The 27,749-nt window shown below is 44.0% G+C and overlaps 4 protein-coding genes across 4 annotated transcripts; 2 read left to right on the top strand and 2 right to left on the bottom strand.

Moving 5' to 3' along the window:
- Positions 1-2,427: 2,427 nt before the first annotated feature.
- LOC109462998 (deleted in malignant brain tumors 1 protein-like) lies at positions 2,428-7,986 on the top strand. The gene is made up of 9 exons (XM_019760027.1): positions 2,428-2,503; positions 3,074-3,277; positions 3,957-4,142; positions 4,579-4,794; positions 5,167-5,298; positions 5,802-6,023; positions 6,325-6,453; positions 7,486-7,605; positions 7,949-7,986. The coding sequence occupies exons 1-9, from the start codon at positions 2,428-2,430 to the stop codon at positions 7,984-7,986; spliced, it is 1,323 nt and encodes a 440-aa protein (XP_019615586.1).
- Positions 7,987-8,190: 204 nt separating this feature from the next.
- Positions 8,191-14,254, top strand: LOC109462224 (neuronal acetylcholine receptor subunit beta-4-like). Its single transcript, XM_019758764.1, has 11 exons — positions 8,191-8,237; positions 8,760-8,911; positions 9,222-9,358; positions 9,964-10,063; positions 10,478-10,684; positions 11,069-11,190; positions 11,562-11,671; positions 11,895-12,073; positions 12,517-12,855; positions 13,328-13,460; positions 13,846-14,254. The coding sequence occupies exons 1-11, from the start codon at positions 8,218-8,220 to the stop codon at positions 14,240-14,242; spliced, it is 1,896 nt and encodes a 631-aa protein (XP_019614323.1). The 5' UTR covers positions 8,191-8,217; the 3' UTR covers positions 14,243-14,254.
- A 412-nt stretch (positions 14,255-14,666) lies between these two features.
- LOC109462418 lies at positions 14,667-16,730 on the bottom strand. Its single transcript, XM_019758970.1, has 3 exons — positions 16,554-16,730; positions 15,962-16,152; positions 14,667-15,534 (listed from the first exon to the last, which is right to left on the bottom strand). Exons 1-3 carry the CDS (start codon positions 16,722-16,724, stop codon positions 15,327-15,329), a joined length of 570 nt encoding a protein of 189 aa, XP_019614529.1. The 5' UTR covers positions 16,725-16,730; the 3' UTR covers positions 14,667-15,326.
- An 848-nt stretch (positions 16,731-17,578) lies between these two features.
- Positions 17,579-26,785, bottom strand: LOC109461489 (coadhesin-like). The gene is made up of 12 exons (XM_019758916.1): positions 26,764-26,785; positions 26,235-26,411; positions 25,598-25,792; positions 25,003-25,173; positions 24,428-24,729; positions 22,197-22,260; positions 21,152-21,427; positions 19,992-20,162; positions 19,436-19,624; positions 18,650-18,820; positions 17,966-18,214; positions 17,579-17,598 (listed from the first exon to the last, which is right to left on the bottom strand). The coding sequence occupies exons 1-12, from the start codon at positions 26,783-26,785 to the stop codon at positions 17,579-17,581; spliced, it is 2,007 nt and encodes a 668-aa protein (XP_019614475.1).
- Positions 26,786-27,749: the final 964 nt, after the last annotated feature.

Below are 27,749 nucleotides of genomic sequence, written 5' to 3'. Positions count from 1 at the left end.
AAAGAGTAGAAATTGTCCAAATAGACCAAGGACGTTCTACAAGTCCTAGAATAGACAGATAACATGCCAAGGAAGTTGGTCCGCTAGAGAGTACAGTTTATCGCACCCGAAGCCTTGTAGAGGCTAGCTATGATCTCACAAGACGTGGTCTCTTGGTGCTGGTTTGCACTTGGTTCAGTTGGGAGTCTCTGTAGGTACAGTGTTTTTGGTGCCTAGATGTTCGTTATACCATTGTCCCTTGCAGAGACTTTGACAAGTTAGAATTAAGAGCTCGATTTCAAATTTGACAGGAAGTGGTATTTGATTAGTGTTCTAGTGAACATCTGTTGCAATGCGTTGTACCAAGGAGTTAAAAATCCTTGGTTGTACCAGGTATGATTGTTGAGCAAAACTCTTTAAGTTCATGGATTTATTTTGTCTTCCACAGGGAATGGAGACACACTGGAAATCTTGAAGATAGTTCTTCCAGCGGTCATGGGGCCCGTATCAATCATCGCGGTCGCCATCATAATTGTCCGCTGCAGGCCAAATAATGCGGTCTCGGACTCCAGCACGACTCAGAATAATGCGGCAGGAGGCTCCAGCACGATTGCAGAGGACGCCGCAACTATCGTGGGCCTGGCCACCGGCATGAAGAACGGAGAGCCACCACCCTATACCGAACGAGCAAGCATGACCGCTGTGTCCGATTAATAAACTTGCATCATAGGAGACTCTCCTCTCTAGATCTGTGCCTCATGTGTGATATACTGATAAATGTTTTCAGACAATTCGACAAATTCCGAAGAACGTTAAAATCATTGGCGCCCGTTTAAAACCAACGATTCTTCCTTAAGCGTTTTTTTTTTATTCCTGAGCGTATCTGGAGCACACATCATTTATATACAATGTACAATTTGTGTGATGCCCTTGATCTGTAGTGAGCGACATAGTCTATAGAGGATAGACTGGGTGCATGGATGTTAGGAAGGTGTTCTCTTGTGTTTGCTTTTGTGTTATCACTGAATACATTAGATTTTGTACTTGTATTGTCTCTGTTCGTACCTATCTGTATACAACTGAGTAGACATTAAGCTCCTCACCAGGAAAAGCTTATCCAGTAACTCGAACATACTTTTATAACAGCGTGCTTTGGATCGTTCATAAATGGTTTGGTATTGACTTTGTAAGATATATTTACATGGTACTCTAATTAATAAGTAGATAGCTTTTAAAAACCTGAGTCAATGTTGAAACGTATGCATAGATCTAACAGAACACGTATTTGGATTTGCCCGGTCTTGCACCTGATAACACTGCGCAGTGAAGTTGATGTCTCTCAGTCCCATTGGCCGAAGTTACCTGTGACGCGAAACCGGTTCGCCAAGTCTGTGAGCAGACAGGCGTGAGTTATGTTGTTGGGTTAGGCAGGCTTCCGTTCCTGTTTACCTGCCTCGGCTAGCAGACGGTGATTAGCAACTTCCTCGCGCAGAATTTGGTAGTAAGAGTTTTCAATAGTTTAACAGGAAAATTCAACTAACTTCTGCTGAATTTCGGCATCAACAAAGAACGTACTCAACCCCTGGAAAGTTGCAGACGAGTGTCATTGCAGCAGACGACGCGTAGGTAAGTTCTTAAATTGATTCTACACTCGTAGTAGTTCACAAACAATCCAAGACTTGCTCCGTAGGTATGTTAAGGGACAAGTGTGAAGAATATTTGGATTAAGTCAAGTTGTCCTGGTATCATTTTTGACGTACGAAAAAGCAACTTATGTGAAATTTGTCTTGAGATGAACATGTACGATGTCTAAAGACAAAAATGTGTAAGATAAGACTCAAATCCCAGAGCCTGAATCCCACCCAGGTAGAACAACTTAATTCCAAGGCCATAAGGCCACGGACCTACATACCCACTGTGCAGAACGATCTTGTTTACTAATAGAAAAAACAACAACATACGTTTTATTTCATTTTAACAAAATGCTGACTTTGTAAGAAATTTGACCCGTACTTTGCTTCAAAGATTTAAATGATGAATCATACGAGGGTTTCCTGTAGAATACTAAATGTGTGTTGTTCTGACGCACGGCACGGTTCATCCGAGGTCAGCTACAGTAATTACGCTGCATTGCTGCAGGCAAAACTTTAGCTAAGACTCGTCTCGAAATTCACACACCTAGAACCATGCCACAGAAGCCCACTGTCGCATACTCAACTCTTTTGTTAGGGTATTATAGAGATCTCTTATCTGATCTACATGTGCCTCAACAACAACTTATCTTCGATGACAGAGTGGATACTGATTGCAGTATGACTGTTGTGAGCTTAACAATGTTATTGGCTGCCACTCAAGGGTTATATAAGCAGATTCTTAACCTCTGTACGTGATTATACTACTGATTATATTATGTCTTTATCATCACATTTTAGTAGATCTGAAGTCCTCATGTGGCGCCTGGTTTGTTTTGCTGGGCTGGCTTGCGGCCTGTTCTCTGTCCCTGTGTCCGGACGTCTCAAACAAGGTGATATTCGTTCCATGTTAAATGTTGACCGAAACTAGACGTAACTGTGTTATTTCGTTGGAAATATTCATATCAATACGTAGTTTGCAGCTATAGGGTCAAACGTAGTTGTAAGAACTTAGTTCTGGGGCCCAGTGTGATCTTAAAATGTGTTTGGATGTGTAGTACCTAACAATGAATACTACTGGTCGGCCACAGGATTCCCCGTTAACCTCCTATATCTCATTGGCGGAAACACATCCGCCAATCAGAGCTAGAAGGAGAATTTAGGCCCATTAACACATGTAGTATTTGGACTTCTATATCTTGTTAAAGACAGTCAAGCAGAGCTAGAAGCGCTCGGTATCTTCAATGTAAGTCTATCGTTTTAAAGTTGTACATAGAGGGTAACAACGTGGAGCCTCTAAGAATAAAGTGCAGTTTAGCATTATCTGACATGTTGTTAAGGTTAACAAGCAATTGGCCTTCGGGCATGATTTTGTAAATAAATAAATTATATGTACGATGGTATGATACTGCAAAAGATACGTGTCGCCTGTTGTGGTAACAAGAAACGTCCTTCCTCCATAGCGTGCCGACCAGTTCAGCTGACGGGAGAAACCGGGACGTTCACCAGCCCGAACTACCCGGACGACTACCCGAACGGCCAGAGATGTCGGTACGAGATCTCCGTGCAGCGCGACCAGAGGATCCGCCTGACTTTCTCCGACTTCAACGTCGAGAGGGGCCTGGACCACGTGGTGGTGTATGACGGTGACGAGAAGACTGGAGGAGGTAACGTTTAGTTTTTTTTTTTTTTTTATTCATTCACATAGAAAAAGGTACAGGACATGGTGGTGCCGCACTCAAGTGGAAAGCACTTATGTTGACGGCACCACTGAAATAAATACATATGATAAAGAAAAAACAAACAAACGCAACTTTAAGACAGGCAAAAACAGTAAATACAGGAAATTCAAGAGCGCAGGTCCGGTTCCCCACCCAATGATAAATGATGGCAAAGAGAGGACACAATACATAGATAACAAAGGGGGAAATTGAAATCTTTTAAAAAGTCGTTTAGGGGTTGTCTATCGGGAAAACCTTAGTGCTTGTAATGTCAAAGAATTACTAGATTACTATATTACCTTTATATCTGTAAGGTTATCCATGCAAAAATGGGCTGCATAAAAGATCAAGTACATGGAAGAAAGCTACACCACCCAATATTGAGGTGATTAAAAATTCGTGGACGTCGCTGCCATCAGATACATGCACAGTAGGGGCAGCTTTGAATAATGCCTATAGTTAGTGAAAAGGTTAGTTGTAGCAGGTTGTTTGGTACAATATAGCCAGCTGCCGCCGCGCCGCGTGCCTGCGAAGGTGGTGTGTTATGCTGAAAGGCGGTAATACCGGCTATACCGATGTAGATCGCAATACAGTTGGCATTAACATGTTCTTGGCTGATTTCCAGAAGGGCAACAGTACACAGGCCAGCTGAACGTCGACCCTATAGAATCTACAGGCAACACCATGACGGTAGTTTTCACATCAGACAGGGCAGGGACTGCCTCTGGGTTCAACGCCTCGTACGTAGCACTACTGGAGCCAGGTACTACGCAGAGTCAGTCTACTAAAACTCACACGAATTCTGAAAAAGGTACTGAGCTTTTATGTTGCTGTGCGAAGGATGTTAAGACAGACACACTGTTAAACCTTAAGCTTTGGATAATTAGAATTTTCTTTTTACACAACGTACCGGCAAAGTCTTTCTCTCGCTTACGTTTCAACGTCTATTAGACATCTTCTTCACAGCCTCTGAGAGACTTTACTGGTTGTGTGAGAAAGAAAAGCTCAATATCCTAAATCTTCTATACCTACCTGGTGAAATTATTTTCTGTGTTAAAACTTTGTTCTCCAATGAACAGAAACGGCCCTAATAAGAGAACTGGGCACATTTGAACGGCCTCTTTCGTTCACAAATGTCTTATTATATATTGCTTAAAATTTAAAAATCACTAATCATAAGTTTTCCGACATTGAATTCTGATGATCTATAAAATCTATAGAACATTTGCTCATGTGTTGCTCCCCAGTTGGATGCGGGCCATTGCTGTTGACAGGCGAAAGCGGGGCGCTGAACAGCCCGAACTACCCACAGGACTACCCGAACAACCTGACATGTCGGTACGGCATCGTGGTCGGTACGGGCAGGAGGATTCGACTGACCTTCTCCGTGTTTGACCTTGAGAGAGGTTCGGACTTCGTGGACATCTATGACGGAAACTCTACTGACAGGCAAGATCGAATAGGTAAGGACTATGGCTTCACTTCTACATCTTAGAAGGATGTTTTGGGGTCATGTGGCGTCGACCAAGAGGTTCCGAGTTCGAATCGTGTCATGCCACCGATCCTATGCCCTTGGGAAAGGCACTGTGCACGACTTTCCTCACTTAAGAGAACAAGAGTATTGTCTCGTCCTGTATTCGTCCTCTGCGTTGGTGACGGCATTAAATAAGTTGATGATATCACTTGAGTGTGCCGTCACCATGTCTAGTCATGAAATCGAACATAAAAAAATGGAATATGAAAAAAAGGATAATGATAATAATAATTAATATAACTTCGTCAAGAAGCAAGTTGCACCTTTTAGACATATGTTTCTCTTCTGGCTTGTGACACAGGGGTCCGGAACACTGGCGAGCTGAATCTCGGCACCGTAGACTCCGCAGGTAACGCCCTGACGGTGGTCTTCACGTCAGACAGTGCCGGGACATCTTCTGGGTTCAGTGCCACCTACACGGCAGTAGATACAGGTATGAGTTTTTAAATATTGGTTTTGTTTATTTGTTTCTGTTTGTTTGTTTGTTTGTTTGTTTGTTTGATTAGGATCTCCAGTGGTGTAAATTTCACACTATTCTTGCTTGAGTCGGTAGTGAATCACCAGATAGTAGTATTTTGGACCATCGCATACCGGGGGCATGCCCATACTCTTTGTCGAAAGGTGTGGTGAGTTCTTTCTTTAGCGTGCGCAGAGTGTGGGACCTCCTATCCCAGGGACGTCCCTAACCAAAGCTAGGTACTCATTTTCACCCGAGCGATACGAGGATAGCAGTGTAAAGTGCTTTTCCCAAGTCGCTGTACTTTTGTAGCCTCCTTCCGGAGCGGGAAACCTTCTCTCCAAGGCAAAAACTCCCTCGGCGGCAAAATCGTCCCTCCGCGGCATAACTCGCGTCGCGCACCGAAAAAATAATGTGAACAGGTCTGTGAAGGAGGCTAGTACTTTTGTTGTATCAATAAAGATTTATTCTTCCCACAGAGTTAGCGTGTCCCTCCCGGCGGCCCTTTCTGGGGGACAGCGGCCAGCTCAGCTCCCCGTTCTACCCGGCCCCGTACCGGAGAGACGAGAGGTGCCGATACCGCATCAGGGTCGACTTCAGCAAGTCTGTCCGACTGGAGTTCGTGGACTTCGACCTCGAAGAGGGCTTTGACTTTGTAGAAGTGTTCCAGGGAGACACCACAAACCCTAAATTTTCACTCGGTAAACGTTTTTTCATTGCAAAGTTGCGTGTTTTTTTTACAAAGCATAGGCATTAGAAATTCGACCAAATACTGAGCAAACAGAAATAGTAAAACAGCAAAAATACAGGTTCATCCATCATGTACTACTACAATCTACAGAAAATTGATCGGTTTCTAGAATTGCTGTACAGGTTGCCAAACGCTATGTCATATCTTGCTAAGCTAGTTATAATTTAAGTTAAACTTAAGTTATAATAATTATCATTATCTTGCTCGCCAGACCTTGGTACCTTGCACTGATCTCTCCGAGCCGTTTTCAGGTCGCTACACCGGCAGTAGCAATCCTGGCGTCGTCGCGTCAGCGAGTCACTTCATGAACATCTTTCTCACCTCCGATCGCTCGATAGCGGGCCGCGGATTCAACGCAACGTACACGTCAGTGGACAAAGGTGGGGTTCTATATTGCTTTATTCATCAAAAAATCAAAACATAACACTGCACAAAACATAACGCTGCACTCAAGTTTGTAACTTATATTAACAGCACCACACAACAAAATACAATTAACATTTGAATACACCAAGTTGACATATCAGTGCGCCATAGTCCCACCACCCCAAGATCTAGACATTAAAAAATGGTAAAGCTAACAAATTGCCAGAACCGTGCTTAATCCAGAACCATGCTCAGGCACGGTTCTGGATAGCCCACGCGTTTCCGACCCGAACCTAGCAAAGTTCTTTATTCGTAACCACAGAAGAGCTAGCTCCAGTGCACGATCGTAATTGCCCTGTTGAAGAAGACAGTCGACGGTAATCGTAACGTCGGCTCTTGTGATTGTGAATAACTTTGCTGTTCTTACACTTTTATGTTTGTACTTCATTCCTGTGACCATGCATTTTCTGTACTTCTGAAAACACGTTGAAAGTTTACCCAACTGACCGACTATGTTTTGTACAACATATAGTCTTCGCTACCTGCACCGTTGGCGAGTTCCTCTGTGCAGACGTGAACCCGATAGATTTCCCTTATGATTACATGTTTATACTTTCATTTCTGTGACCAATTCTATACTTCTGAAACACTTTGAAAGTTTACCCAACTGACCGGCAATGTTTTGTACAACTTATAGTCCTCGCTACCTGCACCGTTGGCGAGTTCCTCTGTGCAGACGTGAACCCGATAGATTTCTCTTATAATTACATGCTTATACATTTTTTTGTACTTTCATTTCTGTAACCAATTCTGTACTTCTGAGACACTTTGAAAGTTTACCCAACTTACCGCAAATGTTTTGTACAACGCACAGTCCTCGCTACTACATGTACCTGCACCGTTGGCGAGTTCCTCTGCAGACGTGAACCAGATAGATTTCCTTTATAATTACATGTTTATACTTTCATTTCTGTGACCACTTCTTTACCTCTGAGACACTTTGAAAGTTTACCCAACTGACCGGCAATGTTTTGTACAACGCACAGTCTTCGCTACCTGCACGATTGGCGAGTTCCGGTGTGCTGACGGAGTGACGTGTATCCGGTCCTGGCAGAGGTGTAACGGCGAGGAGGACTGCAGCGACAGGTCGGACGAGAGAGACTGCGGTTGGTGGAATTTTTTTTACCACTCATCAATATTGTACTGTAGCACCACATTCAGAACCGTTACATCGTATATCAGAGGATTCATTTCTCAAGCTAACGCGGGGCAGTTTGGCGTAATAGCAGAGTGCTGGGCTGAAAACTAAGGGGTCCTAGGTTCTAATCCTGCCATGCCACCAACCTTGTGCCCCTGGGAAATGCACTTGACACGACTTTCCTCACTTAACTCAGGTGAAAATTTGTATTGTCTTCTCTTGTCTTCTGTGTTGGTGGAGGTACTGCTCGCTGTTTCCTAGTGTATCTCATTACCTGCATGTCTAACCTTCATTGACGTCCATTGTGGTAGGTTCTGTCGACCTTATGAGCACTGGCAACAATGTATAGGTGGTAAATTATCACTCACTCGTCTTGTTTTTAATTCCAGAGTGTGAGGAGATTCCCCCCGACTTCCCGCTGTGTAAAGGGTTAGAGTACGACATGATGACGCTCCCGAACCCGCTGCTACACGACACGGTGGAGGAAGTCCTGAACGCCACAGCACCGGGAGGCGCCCTGCACGACCTGGCATCCTCCTCCTGCCATCCGCAGGTCGCCAGCCTGGTGTGCGCCGTACTCATGCCCAGCTGTAACGAAAGGTACGACATCCTGAACAGCTTACAACACAGTCAAAGGCAATGTGTAACAGGTCGTTCGTTGTAATCTAGCTGGCTGCTGCATGCCGAGTTGTAACGAAAGGTGCGGCATCCTGAACTGTTTACAACTAACACAGTTAACACAGTCATCCGTAAACAATTTAATCAGGATGGTGAATGATTGAATATCTGTATCTGTATAGCCGGTATAACTACCCCTCGGTGTATACTTATATGATATGAATCTTTATTGCATAATGTCAAAAGATAGATAGATTGCATATCCCTGTCCAGATGGACTAAATGCACATGTACCCATATGTGTTCTAGAGTATGTAAGGCATGGGTACAGAACAGTTCAACACTAACAATACTACATTCTAATGCTGAATATAACACACCAGTGTATCGACGTTCTTTACTCACAAACACCTGTTTACAAATACTAATACGTGTCTTTAGTACTTATATCCACAATCCAGAAAACAAGAGGCGTTTAGGACAACGAAACTCTGATCGTTTCAGCGCCTCAAGACAGCAGCTGCCCTGCCGGTCGTGGTGCGAGGAGGTCCGGGCGTCTTGTCTCGGGAACGGGTCTTGGCCGGAAGTTCTGTCTTGCGACATTTTCCCGCATTCGGACTGTTACAACATCGCGGAATTGACGACAGAGGATACAGGTGAGCCAACAACACTTGTTACATTGGATTCAGTAGCTATGAAAAAAGTTACACTCTAGCAACTGGGTATGATTTTGGAAACGGTCAGACGTTTCAGGTAGCATCCACTACCTTCCGTCAGTGACACTGGTGAGATCTCAAGAACAAGAGGTTTATAACCAGGAACTGTTAATTGATTCACATTTTTTAAACAAAAGTTAAAGTAAAAACAAGTAACTGTTTTTTGGCGTATTAAAGGCGCATCACGATATGCAGCAACTACCTCGTTCACGTTCACGTTCACAATAAGTCTTGAATCCGAACATTGCAGGCATCCAGTGCTTCCACGGGAGCGGGACAAACTACCGAGGGGAGGTGAGCAGAAGTCGGTCCGGGGCCGAGTGCCTCCGGTGGGACATAGACGAGAATAAGTACTACATCACCCAGTACCCCTGGGCGAACCTCGAGGCAAGATATTACCTTTTCTGCACCGTCATTAACAATGCCAACCCCACGTTCCATGCTGTAAAACATAGCCTGGTATCCAGTCTGATTCGTGGTCGGGGCCGCAAGAGCTCTGGCCCGCCCGCCTCACATAAGCGTCCCGGTGTGTATTTCACGAGAGATTAATTAGCCCTCCACGAACAAGTCTATCGTGTTGGGGGAAACCAAATCCCCGAGCATACTGTCTCTAATTAGCGTAACACTCCTACCGGGACGGTCTGTTGCACTGGGCGGGGGAAGGTCTTAGAGGCCCCGAAGACACAACCTGCCTAAACACCCCAATACCCCCAATCACGATCAGACTGGATACCAGGCTATGTAAAACACAGACTAGAAAAAAACTTAAGCTAGTGAGATTTCATTTTGTTTTGTCCATCTCATTTCTGTAAATCTGTAGTTGTGTAACCACTTTTTGCCGTGAATGTGTAGTTTAAGTTTTTAACTACTGATTGTTGTAAATTTGAACGTTAAGTTCCTGAAACGTACCTATAGTGCTATGATGTATTGTTTCTCATGTGATTGTGTGAATAAAGTTTCTTAAATAGCTTTCTTTAAAACAAAACCTGCAGGAGAACTACTGCCGTAATCCCGACCCGCTGCGCAGGTGGTTCATGCCATGGTGCTATACTAGAGACGGGCCGGAGCCGTGCGATGTCGTTCCATGTAATGGTGAGTCTGAAATGACGGCAGTCCAGAATTTTCCTATGAATATTCTAATAAGTAGAGTTGTTCTACACCTCCTCCAAAGAGGAATGGATTTGTGGCCATTTACTATGTTACTCCGATATGCGATTCTACTAGTAATAATGATCCCGATCGGAGTCTATATCGACAGAGACTCCGATCAGGATGCTGTTATGGTGTAATGGTAGTTTCACATTTACACATCCTAAGTAAATTTCAAGTCAGTCCATTTATCTCCAGTGACAAGAATCAAAGTTGAATAGTTCTGACTGTCTTTTAATATGTATAAAACTTCAACCGGCGTATGTGGAATTGCTGATTCTACCAGATCGGAGTCTCTATTCTGACATAGACTAGAACGCCTCAACATAGAACCCCTGCAATGTATCACCCTTGCAGATAGAGGCTGTCTTGATCCAGGAAAACCTGAGTTCGGTCAGAGGAGGCCGCTGCTGAACTTCTACCCGCTTGGCGAGTGGATCACCTTCATCTGTGACAAAGGCTACATCGTCCAGGACGACAGTCTCCTGAACAGGGCACAGTGTGTCAGCAACGGTACAGGATTGATCGGACGGTGGTCTCCCTCAGGGGTACCCAATTGTGCAGGTAGGTTTTGTTCTTTGACAAGACGTTTGCATATCTATCCTTCATTCAGTTGAAGGCTTTTTTGCCTGGGGTTTTTGGCTTATTATGCGTTGCTTTCTGATTGTGTATCAGTTCTTTCGTACTTAACAGGGTTTTCTACAGCTACAAACTGGGTCGAGTCTGAAATCAGTTAGAAATCACCATCTATCCCTTAGTGTAATCATTCGACCACAGAAATCGGAAAAGAACAGATATGAACCACAAAAACCCAAACAAGGAGCCGTCTATAGCAGGCTCTCTATGGAGGCTATGTCCATCTATTTTTTTTTTCATTATCAAAAATCTACAAGGTTATGGATAGAATGGAACTTACGGTGTTGAAATGCTCGTTTCTTTTTTCCGCAGTGGACCACCATGCACGATTAGTGAACGATCTGCTGAGTCCTGACGTGTACAACAAAGCCTTACCTCCGAGCCGGTTCAGTCGTCTGGACTTCCAGGCATACATCGTCAACGTCGTCAACTTGGTAAGCGATTCGGAACCTCAGGTTAAATTTGCCTCTTCCAGGCTCAGTCACAGATGACTGGATAGAGTAGAAATTGGCCAAAATAGACAGATGACATGCCAGGGAAGTTAGTCCATGAAACTAACCCAATCTTCTTTATATCTTTGTTTTTCTTTCAGGATGAAAAGGAGGAAATCATAATCTCGGACGTCAAAACAGAATACGTATGTTCAATATGGTTCTCTTTTCTCAATCACGATTTGAAATTATCAATTTATACATTTTCCTGTCTTTTCATCTTGATACATGGGATGCACAATGCTTTCCAGAATTCCTGGATAGTTGTGCCCTTTCAATGCATTTATGACAATAATCCTCCTACCATCTTTCAGACGTGGAAAGACAGACGCTTAATCTGGCACACAGGAGACTATGGTGGCATCACGGACATTTCTATCGCCGCCAGCCTTCTTTGGATGCCCAGCCTCATACTGAAAACAAAGTACGTACTTCTTGTTTACTACGACTACTTTCTAACATCTCTAAGTAGTATCATTGATACTCAAAATGGTCACCGTTAGTCAATGTTGGCAATGGTAGGGGCGAGTAGCTGCAACCCCAACCCCCACTAGGCCAAAAGGCCCGGACCGGTAATATACAGATTACTTGGTGGCGCATGAACCCCACTGTTACAACAGTGGTTACATTTTTCTCTCCACCAACAGTGCGGACACACAGTACGGGGGGTTTCCCGAAGTGGAGCTGAGAGTGGACAACACCGGCGCGGTCCACTGGACAGTCGAGACGCTGACCACCACGACATGTGAGCTGGACCCGTACCTGTTCCCTCAGGACAACATGACCTGCGCCATCTGCTGGACGGCAGGAGAAAACTACCAGATGGGTACGTGTCAAAGAGGAAGGTCGAAAAGTAGCAAACAGATTAGTACCTAAGTTTACTCAGTGTAGGTACATCTTCGGCCTTTGTTCTCAGTAGACGGTCTATTATATTAAGCACTAGAGTATACTAGAAGTTTATATATACACGTTGTGTATGATTGTCAACGACCTGTATTTAGCTCAGTGGCGCAAAAGTGTACAATGAAGGTTTTCTTTTTCTTCTATAAACATCATAGCCTCTACTAGGTTTCTGGAACTTGTGGAAATTGGCCAAATAGACAGATGATAATTAAGTCAGGGGAGTTGATTCACGCTATGAGAACAGTTTGCCGCTACTCTTTCCAGCTGCTTCACGAAGCCTGGTAGAGGCTATCAACAAATTCAGTCTCATCAGCAGATACTAGTACAAGAGAACTTATTGAATATATACCTTGTTTGTACTTGCAGGCTGTTCTCAGCCAATGAAGACCGACGACCCAAACTTCCTGACGTGCACCAACACCACCGAACCCATCAAGTACGGAGAGTGGGGCGGCCACGTCACCCTGTCTGCTGACAACAGGGACGCCTGCCTCGTCATCGAGCTTCAGCGGGACCCCCGGTACCACCTGGCCACAACCATCTCCCCCTGCATCATCCTGGTAATACTGATGATTATAACGTTCCTACTGCCCATCGAGAAAGGGGACCGCATCTCGTTCAGCGTCACCGTCATGCTGTCCATGGTCGTGTCGCTGGTCGTCGTCACCGGGTTCCTGCCTGTCAACGGGACACTGCCCTTCATCGGTGAGCTGACATTCTGTCCTTTTCTTCTTCATCTATGTGCCAAGTGGTGGTGGTGGAGGGATTCATCTTGGTACAGGTGGCATGTGGCTGGCTGGTAGCTTTGGCTTTGGCTAAGTGAGCAAGGGCGCGACACCCCAACGGCCAGAATATTGCTAAATCAAGGCTTTAATGCTGGATGTTGGGAGATGGTCTGCATGGGTTGACATAAATTGCCTCCATTAGAGCTAAATGTACTCCCATGTTGCTGTATGGCCCTCGGGCAGGTATTTGCAATAAACTTCCCCATGTTTCTATTGCTCTTGTCTTGGAAGACGGTGCTCTTATGAGCAAAAGCATGTAAGAAAAACTGCGTCATTTCCTCCGCGGCACTTCCTCTGCTGCTCATATAAATATCGCATATCAACGCTCCCTCCTCCAAAAAATAAACGTCTGTGAAGGAGTCTATACCCGTACATGTTCACTCCAAAAACAGCTATCCTGATCATTGTGTCCATGGGAATGATGGGGATCTTCACGCTGACAACCCTCCTGGTTCTGAGCATCCATAACAAGAAGGGCACCCTGCCTGCCTGGGCACGGACACTGTTCCTGCGCTACCTCGCAATGTATGTATTAAAACTACTGGTATTTACACATTCATCCGTGTGGAAGGGTTACTTTTGTACAATGTACTTGTTGCGCCATGTATGAATTAATTGATTGTTTACATGTATCTATTTACATCATTTTCCCAGACATCATACCTTAGCAGCCAGATATGTACATAAATTAAACATTTTGAACTTTACAGTGTGTTCGTCTAAATGCATAGCACTCAAAGCTATCAACAAAACTGTTTATATTGAAACACGATCAGACATGCATGGTTTTTGTTTTAGCTGCTAAATACCTTAAGATTTGTTCCACGTTAAATGGTAGAGTCAGAGTCATTTGTGATGCAATTGTGACATACTTGTCTCCTTCTCAACTATATATATTAAATTTCACCAGTGCTGTGTTCAAGGGAGACCTTACGAAGAATCTAAACGACGACAACGATGATGCATTTGGCAGTGTTGCCAGTGACGGCGTCTACAAAAAGAAGAAGGGCAGGTTTGGTTCCTATGTAAACGAAGCCTTTGAACAGCATTCTCCAAAGTCCCCATCCATGAAGATGAAACCGAATTTTGAAGCTGGGGCTGCCATGTCCCACCTGGAGGCCAGTATCAACAGGCTCGCTGTCAGCATTGATGCTTTAGCACAGGCGACAAGTGGTTGTAAGGATGATGATGATGAAATGACAGATTATGCTTTGTTGGCTCATGTTCTGGATAGGCTGTTCCTCCTGTTGTATGTTGTGGGGATCATCATCGCGGTCCCTTGTACCCTGTACTTTGGTCGCATATAGGCCATTTTCATGTGATGCCATAACTTTGATTTGATTCATTGAAATTGTGACAGTACAACACATGTGGGACACAGGCAGCTGTTGCTGGTGTTGTGTTACACACATAGAAACAAATACAGGACAGACAATACTCATTTTCACTTGAGTGAAGTGAGGAAAGTCGTATTAAGTGCCTTTCCCAAGGGCACAAGATTGGTGTCATGTAGGGACCTCTTGGTTCTCAGTCAAGCACTCTGCCATTACGCCACACGACCCCACAGCTATTAAAAAAGTGGGTGGCGTAGATAAACCTGAGATTGTAACTGGCCACGCTGAACACATAGGCCATGATTTTAGGAAAGGAATCATTCTAAATCTGATGCTCTGTAAATAGCAATTTTGTTAAAGTACTTTCAAAAATTGCTTTAAAAAAGAATGACATTAGTTAAACAGATAACATAGTGTGCACGTATCTCTCATAAAAGTATGCTTTACATAAGACAATACATGTATGTAGGTTAACTTTTCAAGTACATGTATATGAAAATGATGTTACTTAACACGATTAATCAGTGTCTTATAGATAACAAGGCTATTTAGAATATCCATATATGCCTAAATATGAGGAAGGGTCAACTTCTTTTTACATTATACATTATTTCAAAAGTGAGACATTACGATTATGTAACTCATATACTGTTAGCGATAATATTTTGTAGTTCAAAATATACGATAGAAATATAGACTTGTAGTACTGTACTGTTGTTACCATACATAGCACCATGTATGATTGTCAAGCAATTAAGTTCATTGTCTAGCAATAAAGTTCATTCATCAATGTAACTTTCAAATGTTGTCAGCTAAGTTAAGACATGAGGTCTGGAAGTGTGTCTGAGGACTTTGGGGACATCTTAAAAATACTACTTAGGGTTACCTATGGTCATTGAATTTTTTTGTGTAAGTACCTTAGTGCAAGATAATAATTTATGCAAATTTTAATGACATAATCCTGATGTCATCTTGAGTTATGAGCCACGCCTCCTTTTTAGAAAATTAATTTCCCTGGCCAACGCTTTGGGTAAAGAAGAATGAACATGAAAGAGCATTATCTGGACCAGCAGTGGAACTGTTTGTCGAGTAGCCGCCCCCACACACTGCTGTAGGGGTGAGCCAAGGTCGTTTTCTTGCCTTCACTGTCCTCCATTGCCCTTCCCTCATTGGCCCATTTGAACAGGCTGCCTTCCAGGTTGTAGATGCTGATTGGTCGATTCACTGAACTGCCTGATGGGAGTTTATTCAGTTCCTCCTCAAGCCTGGAAAACAGGTATGAAATTATTTATGGAATATTATTAACAGTTGATTATTTGGGGGTTCAAAGATGCTTTGGAAATATGCTTCACTGGAGAAACATCATAACTGTAACCCAACACTACATGTGTAGGGTGTCAGCTACAGCACTTGTTACTACAGTGACAGACATTTGGTCCAGATCATTGACCTTATATGTTTGGTCCAGTTCATTGACATGTTTGGAGATCTGGAAGAAGAAGAAACTGAGCAAAAACAATACGTCAGTCTTCTTCTGTGAAGTACATGTAGCCTGGATGATAGACCCAATATATTAGCACACTAGGCCCAAAGTTATATCCAGTGTGTGTAGACTGGATAACTTTGTGCCTTGTGTGCTATAGATCTAACATCAGGCTATCTGTGAAGGTAAACATAAAAAAAACATGTCACCTCTTTGCTACCACTGATGACCGGTATCCCACGGAGCAGTAGGCTACGACAGACAAGGGCCGAGACGTGTCGTTCTCGTGGCGTATCCTGTCCAGCGCTGGCGTTAGATCACCATCATGGTCGACCCTGACCGCATCTGGGATGTGGCTGATGGAATACTCCTCTACTGGCCGAGAGTCCAGGAGCAGGACCTGGTAAGAAATTTGATTATGATGAGATTATGAGATTATGATCACAATAAAAGGAGAAGCAAACATACATGTAACGTTACACGTAACTTTGTCAAAAGAATACTGTTCAACAAGTATTCTTTATGTCTTTTTTTTTTTATGTCTATTGTGTATGTTTACTGTAACAAATTACTGCACAGATGTTACATTATGTAGTGTACATATTTATGTAACTTTACATATTACATATCACTGCACATTACGTATAAGATGTAGGTGAAAATATGAAGAGGCCAAGAACATTTGTTGTGTTGCCCCACCCACAATTGTGGTAAATCACACTCTTTGTCTAACTTGGCAAACTTTAGGTACTGTTCACTTGACACGCCCCCCTCCCCCTTTTCGTGGCCGCTATTTCTGACCTCGCTGCTCTCCTGTGAGGCTTGCTGTGCCTTCAGCAGACGGTCCAGCTCGTCTGTGGCCATCTGCCGAACGGAGGGAAACTTCGTCCTCATGCTCTTACACACCAGCCACATGGACCAGCTAGGACCCGAGCCTTCCGCTGTCTCTTCAGTCTCAGCAGCCGACGCCATCACGAAAACAAACACAACAGAAGTCACTTCCGGGTTGCAAAGAGTGATCAAAAGCGGCCCCTAGTCGTTCAATGAGGCACTGCATCACTATGTTGTGTTGGCAAGGTCCCACCATTTCGGACTGGTTGATGCCAAACTTACACACAAGCAGCGCCTGCAATTACAAGTTTAATAACCAGCCGCAATTCATTGCCGTACGTACATCACATGTTTCTGTGCAAACATGCCTGTCCTTGGTGCTGAACGTCGTCCACGCGAGCTCGCGCACTCATAGTATTACTATCACGATGTTAAAAATCTGTAGTTTTAGAAGGCCTTACAAAAGACCTTGTATTTTTGTTGTGCCTATGAAGTACGTTATACTTATAGACGCCTAACCAATCCCCTTTCAACACTCCCGACTGAGCAAGGATTTGTCCCGGGATTTCCCGATCATTGTTGTGCCTGGGTGAAGGCCAACGCGGCCGATCGGAAAGCTCTTCTCTGTAGTAAACACTACGCAAATATACAATTTCCAATATCGGTGCCCTCTGAACTTGAATGACTTTTCATTCACGTTACAAGGTACGGCATATCCATTCGGAAAGCTCTTCTTTGTAGTAAACACTACACAAATATGTAATTTTCCAATATCGGTGCCCGTTGAACTTGAATGACCTTTCATTCACGTTACAAGGTAAGGAACATCCATTTATTCATGTCATAAAGAAGAATACAGCAACACTGCAGCGTGCAGAATTCAAACTTTTATTAATGGTCGTAGTGAGCAGCGAGGTCAGATTTCAACATCACTCTGAATAAAGCTTGAAGTTTAAGTTCTTATATCATAATTTGTAATCATTAGAATCATCTTATCAAGAGGCTTTCTTGGAGACTTTACACATACATGGTACAAAATACATACATCAGTGAGACCTGAATACACTTTGTCAATAGCAGGTTTGTTAATTGTCAGGATAAGTGATACATCTTTAAAGACTTCAAAGCTATTCTTATGGGGTCTACATGGAAGTAGACTCGAGGAAAACAATATCAATTCACTGTCCTATACTTAAAATGACAAATAAAATAATCCCAGTTTTGGGGCCTTTCCATCCAAAAACTAATATTTGTACAAATAAAATAATCTCAGTTTTGCGGCCTTTCCAACCAAAAGCCAATATTTGTTAAGTTTTCTACAAGTCCGGGAGAATACGGGGGTGGCTTTTTCATGTATTTCTCTTGGAAATGCTTTTCCAGACCAGGATTGTAGTCTCTCCTGCCGGTCGCCTGTAGCTGTGGAGGGATAGGGTTGTCCATGGCTGTTGACGGTCCCTGTCGGATCCCTATGGACGGTGTGACGGCGGCAGCAGCCTTCTTGGCTCCCCTCCAGAGGGTGACGAACACCGCTAACGTCACCAGCAGGATGACGACGAGCGGCAGCAGGGTGGACAGGATGATGATCTCACGTGACGTCAGAGAGGTGTCACCGTCACCGTCTGACGTCATCGCTGGGAGAGGAAGAAAGGTGTAAGATGGTGGGGTAAGGGAGAAACGTATAAAGATGGTAAGATTGAATTGTCCAAAATGCGTTTTTGCGTCTAGTGTTGCGTCACTGTTGCGTCTAGTGTATTTTTAGTTTCCTAGTCTCATAAACGAATTGAAAGTAGTAGAAGTTTTTATTATCATTTCATCATTTAAACAGAACAATACATAGTGGTGACGTGGTCAAGCGAAATAAGACTATATTAACGTCACCAACGGTTTAATTTACTCAATAGAGTATAGCGCTTGAGCTACATATGTGTAGCTAGATTATGTGTACATGTATGTATACGTGTACATACAAGTCATTCCTTTATTGTGAACTGTACTTAAACTTAGTGGGTATGTACATGTACAATAGAGGCCTTCGAATTCATTAATTCATATGAAACGCTACTTACTGGGACAGTCCGCTATGGCACAGTTGGCGGTTTCGTGACTGTTCCCGATACAGTCGTCCCCTCCATGTGCAGGCGCCGGGTCTGTGCATTCTCTCGTCCTGAACAGCTGCCCTCCTCCGCACGTCACGGGGCAGCTGGTCCAGTTAGCCCAGGACGACCAGCCTCCGTGTTCTACAGCACAGGGAAAGGACGGCAGGTTTTACACTTACAGAACGTGGTGGTTGGAAGCTCGAGCTCTTTCGGTGGTTGCAAAGACAGTATCGAATTGGCCAGGCAGTATCCATTTGCCAGACAGTCACTATTTGGCGTATACCATAGACCCTACTACATTTGTCATATTATATACAGTTGTGCATGCCCTCAACTTAATCTTGTGATCTTGTGACCCCAAATGGAACACGAATTACCCAGAACTATGTTCGATCGAATACGATCGAATACGATCGAACATACTTCGGGTTCTAAAAAAGATGGGAACGTTGGAACCCAAATCTGACCACCTTGGAAAGAGAATACAATAATCTGGAAGACACGAAGAAAGAAAGAAAGAAAGAAAGAAAGAAAGAGAGAGAGAGAGAAAGAAAGAAAGAAAGAAAGAGAGAGAGAAAGAAAGAAAGAAAGAAAGAAAGAGAAAGAAAGAAAGAAAGAAAGAGAGAAAGAGAAAAAGAGAGAAAGAAAGAGAAAGAAAGAAAAAAGAAAGAAAGAAAGAAAGAAAGAAAGAAAGAAAGAAAGAAAGAAAGAAAGAAAAAAAGAAAGAAAGTGGAATAAAACAAATATGGTACTTACGAGGACACGGTGGTGGTGCCGGGGAGCAGTCGGACCGTTGTTCGCTGTCTCCACCGCACGACTCGGTCGCGTTGTCGGCAGGGTTGCCGGTGGTGGTGCAGGTACACGTGCGGGTCCGGGTCCTCACGCCGGCTCCACATGTCGCACTGCAGTCTGTGTAGTCCGACCACGCCGACCATTGGAAGTCAACTATGGATGGAGATAGGTGGATAAAACGTCATTTAATCTGTGAGCTGCTTGAGCGTCAATGCAGATTAGGCTTCGATAGGGTTTATTGTATCCAGAACCGTGCTTAATTTAGAACTTTGCTCAGGCACGATTCAACTTAGTCCAGGCGTACCCAGAACAGTACCTGGGGATGATCTACATTCTTGGATAAAGGCAGACTATCCAGAGCCGTGCCTGATCATTACCCTGCCTTACCCCTTTCAGGCATAAACTAGATAGGTACGGTACTCCTTTAGCAGATCAACTCCCTTGAATGTTATCTGTCTATTTGACCAATTTCTACTTTTTCCAGCCGCATCTCAAGCCTGATAGAGGCTATAGCACGTACCGTTACAAACGTCCCCCAAGCACTCCAGCACGTCGTAGTCGCTGCCTGGACAGTCGTTCCCCCCGCCTGCCGGGGCCGGGTTGGTGCAGGTCCGGGTACGGACCCTCTTCCCGGTCCCTGTCGCTGCAGAACACGTGGTGTACTCCGTCCAGCCCGACCATCCACCGTGCTCTGTTGGCGAGATGTTTTGTGTTACACATGTACAACGTAGTCTATACTTATATGTTATTGTCTTCGTCAGAAGGACTATGAAATTGTCTCGCCGCATTGTGGGTGACTGCGGATTTAGCGGAATAACCCTTGAAGGCATTATTCGACGTCCATGATTTTTGGCAGGCAGATTACCGTTGTTGAGGCCAATGCCAAGTGCAAGTTTGGGCTTCGTGGGGGGTCCGTACGTCACTGCAGTGGACTTTTTTTGTGTTTGTGGCTTGTGAGCAAAATAACTCGAGTAAATTTAAACAGATGTTCATGATTTTTGGTAGGCAAACTACCATTGTAGAGGCCAAGGTCAAGTTCGAAAACGGTCCCTATGTTGCTCTAGTGGACCTTTTGTGTTAGATATATAATGAACTACCCCCACCAACCTCTGCATTGATTCACGTGGGGGACAGCTGTCCCCGCATCTGGTATCAATTGCTTACAATTGAGGGGCTGTCCTATAAATACTGGGGCGGGGAAGGAAAAAGGTGGACATGCGTCAGGCAGGTCATTCCTTAAATTGTAAGGCCAGACCAAGTAATTTTTATGGATGACGTCCACTGGAGACCTTAAATTTATTGCAAAAGCGCGATAAAATACATGAAGGCCAAAAAAAACTCATGATTAACATGCACAGATTTGGAACATACTAACTGTGGAAATACAAAGGTTAGGATGTAAATTGAATAAAAGAACATAGAGTAACAACAAACGAAAACAGCAATAAATCTCCCCCTGTTCTGATTCTTTCCTTTCATCACATCATTACATTTTGCGACACTGTCGTAGAAGAAAAAAAAAGAAAAAAACGAGTACAGAGATTCTTTTGTACTCTAGACCAAATTGATTTCTACTATCAAGAACGTTCCTTTGTCTAGAACAATGTCCCTCTGACGAAGGCATGAGATCTCGGACCTCTAGTTTATGCCTAAAAATGTGGTGTAATACATGGCACCTACGTGGGCAGCAGAAGCGGACTTCATAATCAAGACACGCGCCGTCGTCCTGGTCTTCAATCCTGCAGATGAAGCCGGTTGTGGTGTCGTAACGCTGCCAATTTTCTCCCGTCAGAGTGGCCTCCACGTGTGTGCTGATGACCCGGGCGTGGACGGCTGTGGGGGCGGAGCAGATCTGTCCCACGTTCTCCCGGCGGAGGTAGGTCAGCATTTCCCAGTCTCCTGTTACTGTGGGGTCGTCACGGTCAAACCATCCTGTCCAGAAACCTTCGAGGCAATCTGGAAACAAAAAAACACACGAGTCTGCATTGATTGTAACCAATGCCTTTCTTTTTATATCAAATCAAAATTAAATTTATTGCTCTATAACTATAACTTGTACAATGTATGACAGAGAATAATCATCAAGGGAAGATACGCAAAATGTACTACAATACAATTCTAACAAAGTCAATTAACTGTTAAATTTCAATTTAGCAAAGCTAAACTATTGCATGTTTTTCTGTATGCACACAAAAGCATCCAGAGTACAGATGGTGAATAGAAGTGTTGCTAAAGTCGATAGTTTGTAAAGATTTCAGTTTTATTTGTTACAACAGTGGTGTTTCGCATAAGGTTACACAGCAGAACATTTGTTATTTGTATAGATTTACCATCTATGTGCGTACAGATTGTATAACACTCAAAATACAATACAATACAATACAATACAATGACAGTAATACATAACGTTACATACAGATAGTGTTGAAATGATTACAATACATACATACATCAAAGCACAGTCAAGGCAGCCATGTTGTAGACTACCAAATCCCGTTAGAGATGGTATTCTAGATCCTGCCCGATGGAAAATCATTCGTAGCCGCCAAACTAAGGTCCATTTGTCCCATTTACAGGACTCTCTTAAGTCTTATGTAGGCACATAAATGTGGCAGCCTAGCAATGCAGTACCCCCACCCCGGCAAAAGGATCAGACAAAAACAAGTATTACTCAGTTGACTTTGCACATCTATACTTTGTACATCCCCTGACTTGACATACTTACAACAGCTCGGACGGTTGACTGACCGCCGGACTGTCAGGTTGACTGACCGGAATACACGACAGACCTGGAAATATAAAAGACAAACCATGTCAATAACATATGCTTCGTCCCACATGAGAAAAGATATATAGGAGAGACGGGAACATTACTTGAGAAAAATACTGGATACAAAACCTAGCTCGGTGTGTCTCAATCTACACACACAACAGACACAGTTTGCGGAAGTTGTTTTTGGTTCCTTTTTGGCGATACCTTTTCCAGGTTTGGCCAATTCAATGGTACCTACCCACTGTGTCATCAAGTTACCTCCTAGATAGTGCCAATTTACTTCTCTCTGTGTCTATTTCCAAGCCACTTGAATTCTACACTTTTTATAACTCATATTCATCTGAGCTTGACTGTTGTAAGTCAAAAGACAAACAAGGCCTTGACCTGCTAGGGACTCCCACCTAAAGGTGTTTGAGATTGCTCATACACCTTTCGTTAACAGCACTGATTACGGGATATTCCACTTTTGTAGACTGGACAACCAAAACGCTTAAAAAACGAAAAAGGCCAAAGTCTCTCGTGTTTAGGCCACGCTACATATACTGCCTTTGCTTGTTGTTCTTTCAAGACCCTTTCTGTACTCACCATACTGCAGCGAACAGCATAGCAGAACACCAAAACAAGTGAAGACTTGTAGCGGAGACATCGTCGGTGATCGGGTACGTTAGATCATGTTGTAAGGAGGCTTCTACGAGTTACGCCAAGGGAGCGAACTTCCCAAAATGTAGGCGATGTTCCTTGTTGTTGTGTTTTTTAGCGAGACAAAGATGGGGACTGAAAATATACAGGTGTAGGGGACCGTGACATGATATGGGTGCTCTATAGATCCCGTGAAACCTGATCCGTATGTCAGCCCGCCAATGACCCAGGCTTTTCTTGTTGATTAAAGGGAATCTGTTGTAAAAATATCGTCACTGGAGCAACGATGACGTCTTTGGCTAGTGTCCAAACAGACGTTGGGAGGCAAGATCGTAACGTTTTTGTCTACTGACGCCGTTTGTGGTGAAAGGAAATCAGGAGAACCAAGGACTAATCATCTGCTTGTAAATCAGTAGTTAGCAATCGTAGTACAGAAGAATATTATATATTGATAATTGAATTGGCCATGTATTACGAATGGATGTCACAAGTATATCCGAATAAAACAGCCTTAAACTGGAAACCTGTTGGGAAAAAAAAGAGGCAGACCCAAAACCACTCGGAGAAGAACTGTGACAGATTAAAGGGAAAAGGTCAATGGCTTTATGTCTCCCAATGGATGGAGAGGATAAGTAAGTAAGTAACCGTAGTGCAGTTGTAACGCCGTATCATATAGGAGGCGCCACTAACATTTGTGCATGTGTAGTATCTTCTAGGCTAAGAACAAACGCGTTTGAAGAATACAGCAACACTGCAGCGTAGCGAATTTAAAATTTTATTAACAGTTGGAATCTGCAGCGAGTTGAGATTTCAACAGCACTCTGAATAAAGCTTGAAAAGTTTTGATACCATAATTGGTAAGCATTAGAATAATCATAACAAGAGGCGTTCTCGGGAACTTTACACAGACAGGGTACAAGATATATACACCAGTGAGACCCAGATACACTTAGTCAATGGCAGGATACATCTCTAAAGACTTCAAAGCTATTCTTATGGGGTCTACATGGAAGTAAACTCGAGGAAAAAGATATCAATTCACTGTCCTAAACTTAAAATGACAAATAGAATTATCTCAGTTTTGGGGCCTTTCCATCCAAAAGCTAATATTTGTACAAATAAAATAATCTCAGTTTTGCGGCCTTTCCATCCAAAAGCTAATATTTGTAAAGTTTTCTACAAGTCCTTATGGAGAATACGGGGGTGGCTTTTTCATGTATTTTTCTTGGAAATGCTTTTCCAGACCAGGATTATAATCGCTCCCGCCGGCCGCCTGCGGAGGAATGGAGTTGTCCATGGCGGTGGACGGACCCTGCCTGATCCCTATGGACGGTGTGACGGCGGCAGCAGCCTTTTTTTTTTTGCGCCGCGCCAGAGAGTGACGAACTATGTTCGATCGAATACGTACGAACATAGTTCTGGTTCTAAAAAAATGGGAACTTTGGAGGCCAAATCTGATCACCTTGGAAGGAGAATACAACCTTGAAGACAGAAAGTATACGCTACATGGGATAAAACAAATATGGTACAAGTCCTTATTAAGGAGAATACGGGGGCGGCTTTTTCATGTATTTTTCTTGGAAATGCTTTTCCAGACCAGGATTGTAGTCGCTCCCGCCGGCCGCCTGTAGCTGTGGAGGGATAGGGTTGTCCATGGCTGTGGACGGACCCTGTCGGATCCCTATGGACGGTGTGACGGCGGCAGCAGCCTTCTTGGCTCCCCTCCAGAGAGTGACGAACACCGCTAACGTCACCAGCAGGATGACGACGAGCGGCAGCAGCGTGGACAGGATGATGATCTCACGTGACGTCAGGGAGGTGTCACCGTCCCCGTCTGACGTCATAGCTGGGTAATAAGACAACAATTGAAGGTAAGCTGTACTGTGGGCACATTGCAATGTCAGTGCTGTGGCTCACACATGCACACACGCGCGCGCACGCACGCACACATACGAGTACACACACGAACAAACACACACGAACACACACATGTACGCACGCACGCACGCACGACACACACACACTTACACACACACACACACACGCACGAACACACACATGTAGAGAGAAAGAGACAATAAAGGTCTTCGTTCATTAATTCATATAAAACGGCACTTACTTGGGCAGTCGGCGATGGCACAGTTGGCGGTTTCGTGACTGTTGCCGATACAGTCGTCCCCTCCGAAGTCTGGAGCCGGGTCTGTGCATGTTCTCGTCCGGAACAGCTGCCCCCCTCCGCACGTAACCGGGCAGCTGGTCCAGTTAGCCCAGGACGACCAACCTCCGTGTTCTACAGTAAAGGAAAAGATCGGCAGGGGTTACAGAACGTGAGATTTTGGAGATTGGTAATACTCCAGAAAGTCCCGTCTACGAGGAATAACATATCTCTAAGCAAATCTTTAGGGGGCTGCAAAGATAAATATATCAAATTGGCCGGGCAGTATCCATTTGCCAGGCAGTTACCATAGACCCTACTACAGTTGTGCATGCCCTCAACTTAATCTCGCGAGCCCAAATGGAACACGCGTTCGATTCAAATTACCCAGAACTATGTGTATGTTCGATCGAACACGATAGAACCTAGTTCGGGCTCTAAAAAAATAGAAAGGAACTTTGGAACTCAAATCTGACCACCTTGGAAGGAGAATACAGAAATAAAGTACTAGTAATTTACATGTGGGATAAAAGTTAAAACAAATATGGTAGGTACGAACGAGGACACGGGGGTGGTGCCGGGGAGCAGTCGGAGCGTTCCTCGCTGTCTCCACCGCACGACTCGGTGGCGTTGTCGGCAGGGTTGCCGGTGGTGGTGCAGGTACATGTGCGGGTCCGCGTCATCACTCCAGGCCCACACGTCGCACTGCAGGCTGTGTAGTCCGACCACGCCGACCATTCGAAGTCAACTATGGCTGTGGATAGGTGGATAAAACGTCAAAGGCTGCATTTAGTTTGTGAGCTGATTGGAATTTGTTGCCCGAAGGCTAATTGCAAGGGCGGTACTGCAGATTAGGCTCCGCTATACAATCGTCGCACTTAGGCCTCCGGCATGTTATCTGGCCATTTAATATTTGACCAAATTCTACTCTTCCCAGCCGCCTCTAATGTCTGTTAGAGGCTATAAAAACCCTTTTAGCAGAACAACTCCCCTGGCATGCTATCTGTCTATTTGGCCGATCTCTACTCTTTCCAGCCGTATCTAAAGCCTGGTACATGATAGCTGTCCTTCTCTCCTCCCTTGAGTTCTATGTGTTCGATCAAGGACATAATGTCCTTGGTTCTATATAATAGTTATCAAAATTGATGAAATGCTTTATTTTTTACATTCTTACAAATGTACGGGACAGCACGTACCGTTACAAACGTCCCCCGAGCACTCCAGCACGTCGTAGTCGCTGCCTGGACAGTCGTTCCCCCCGCCTGCCGGGGCCGGGTTGGTGCAGGTCCGGGTGCGGACCCTCTTCCCGGTCCCGATCCCGGACGCTACCGAGCACGTGGTGTACTCCGTCCAGCCCGACCAGCCACCGTGCACTGTTGGTAGATGTTTTGTGTTACAAAATGTGGTCTATAGTTTCGTATTGCTTCGTACAATTACAAACATACATTGGCAGGCGAAGGTACAGTGTGACTCACCTGAATTAAGTTTGTTACAATAGTGGTGTTTCGCAAAGCAGAACATTTAATTTGTATGAATCTGTGTACATATACAGATTGCAATTGTTAAAACAACGCTCAAAATACAATACAATGCAGGAAACCAAGGAATTAGGCTGTTAGAGACACATGATAACAATACATACATTCATTCATACATACAGATAATGGTAAAATAATTACAATACATACATCAAAGCACAGTTAAGGCAGCCATGTTGTAGACTACCAAATCCTGTTGGAGCCGGCATTCTAGATCCACACCGGTAGAAAATCATTCATAGCTGCCCAAACTCAGCCTATTAAAGGTCTATTTGTTTTGAGTCCCATTTGCAGTACTTAATATTTCAGACGTAGCTTCGACAATATCTTCACTGTTCTGTCCTACTTCGTATTCCTAGTTCTCCTAAGTCTTATGGAGCTACATAAATGTGGCAGCCTAGCAATGCAGTGCCCCCACCCCGACAAAGGGATCAGACAAAAACAAGTATTACACAGTTGACTTTGCACATCTATACTTTGTACAATCCCTGACATGACATACTTACCACAGCTCCCTGTACAGGGTGGACTGACCGGAATACACGCCAGACCTGGAAACATAAAAGGCAAACCATGTCAATAACAGAGTCTTCGTCCCACATGAGAAAAGATTCATAGGAGAGACGGGAGCGTTACTTGAGAAATGACCTCACGTCGGTAACATTACATCTTTGCGTGCTCTGAGATACAAATTAGACTAGGAGACTATGTAAATAGTTTCATCGGGTTTATAAATCAATTCAAAGCAGTTTTCTAGGCACGAAATCTTATTTTTCTTCTCCTATCTGCCGCCTACATCATGATAATTGAACTTTCGGAGGAAAATTGAACAAAAAGAACGCTCAATTTGCCCATATCAAGACAGCGGATAGGTCGCCAAAACGTCGACAGAGAGAGAAATTATAAGGCTCTGTAACAAAAGAAAGCCCTGTTGAGCTGTCTAAGACTACAAATGTACTTGTAGCTAGATGAAGTGGTCTGGGAGTCGAACAACAAGATACTTGTAGCGTGACAACGAAATAACCCCGACATTCTTCGCTTAGTTTGTAGACCCTATTGACCTTGAAAAAATATTCAAGATGGCGCTCGGTGTACAGAGTATCATGCTTCACTTACCGTAGACCTATAGTCACGGACTTATTCAAGTTCACTGCAACGTGAACACTAACTGTA

Source organism: Branchiostoma belcheri, unplaced genomic scaffold (genome assembly GCF_001625305.1).
Source record: "Branchiostoma belcheri isolate BF01 breed outbred unplaced genomic scaffold, Haploidv18h27 scaffold1, whole genome shotgun sequence".
In the NCBI taxonomy this organism is placed as follows: domain Eukaryota; kingdom Metazoa; phylum Chordata; class Leptocardii; order Amphioxiformes; family Branchiostomatidae; genus Branchiostoma; species Branchiostoma belcheri.
This window is presented reverse-complemented; position numbering and strand designations above follow the sequence as displayed.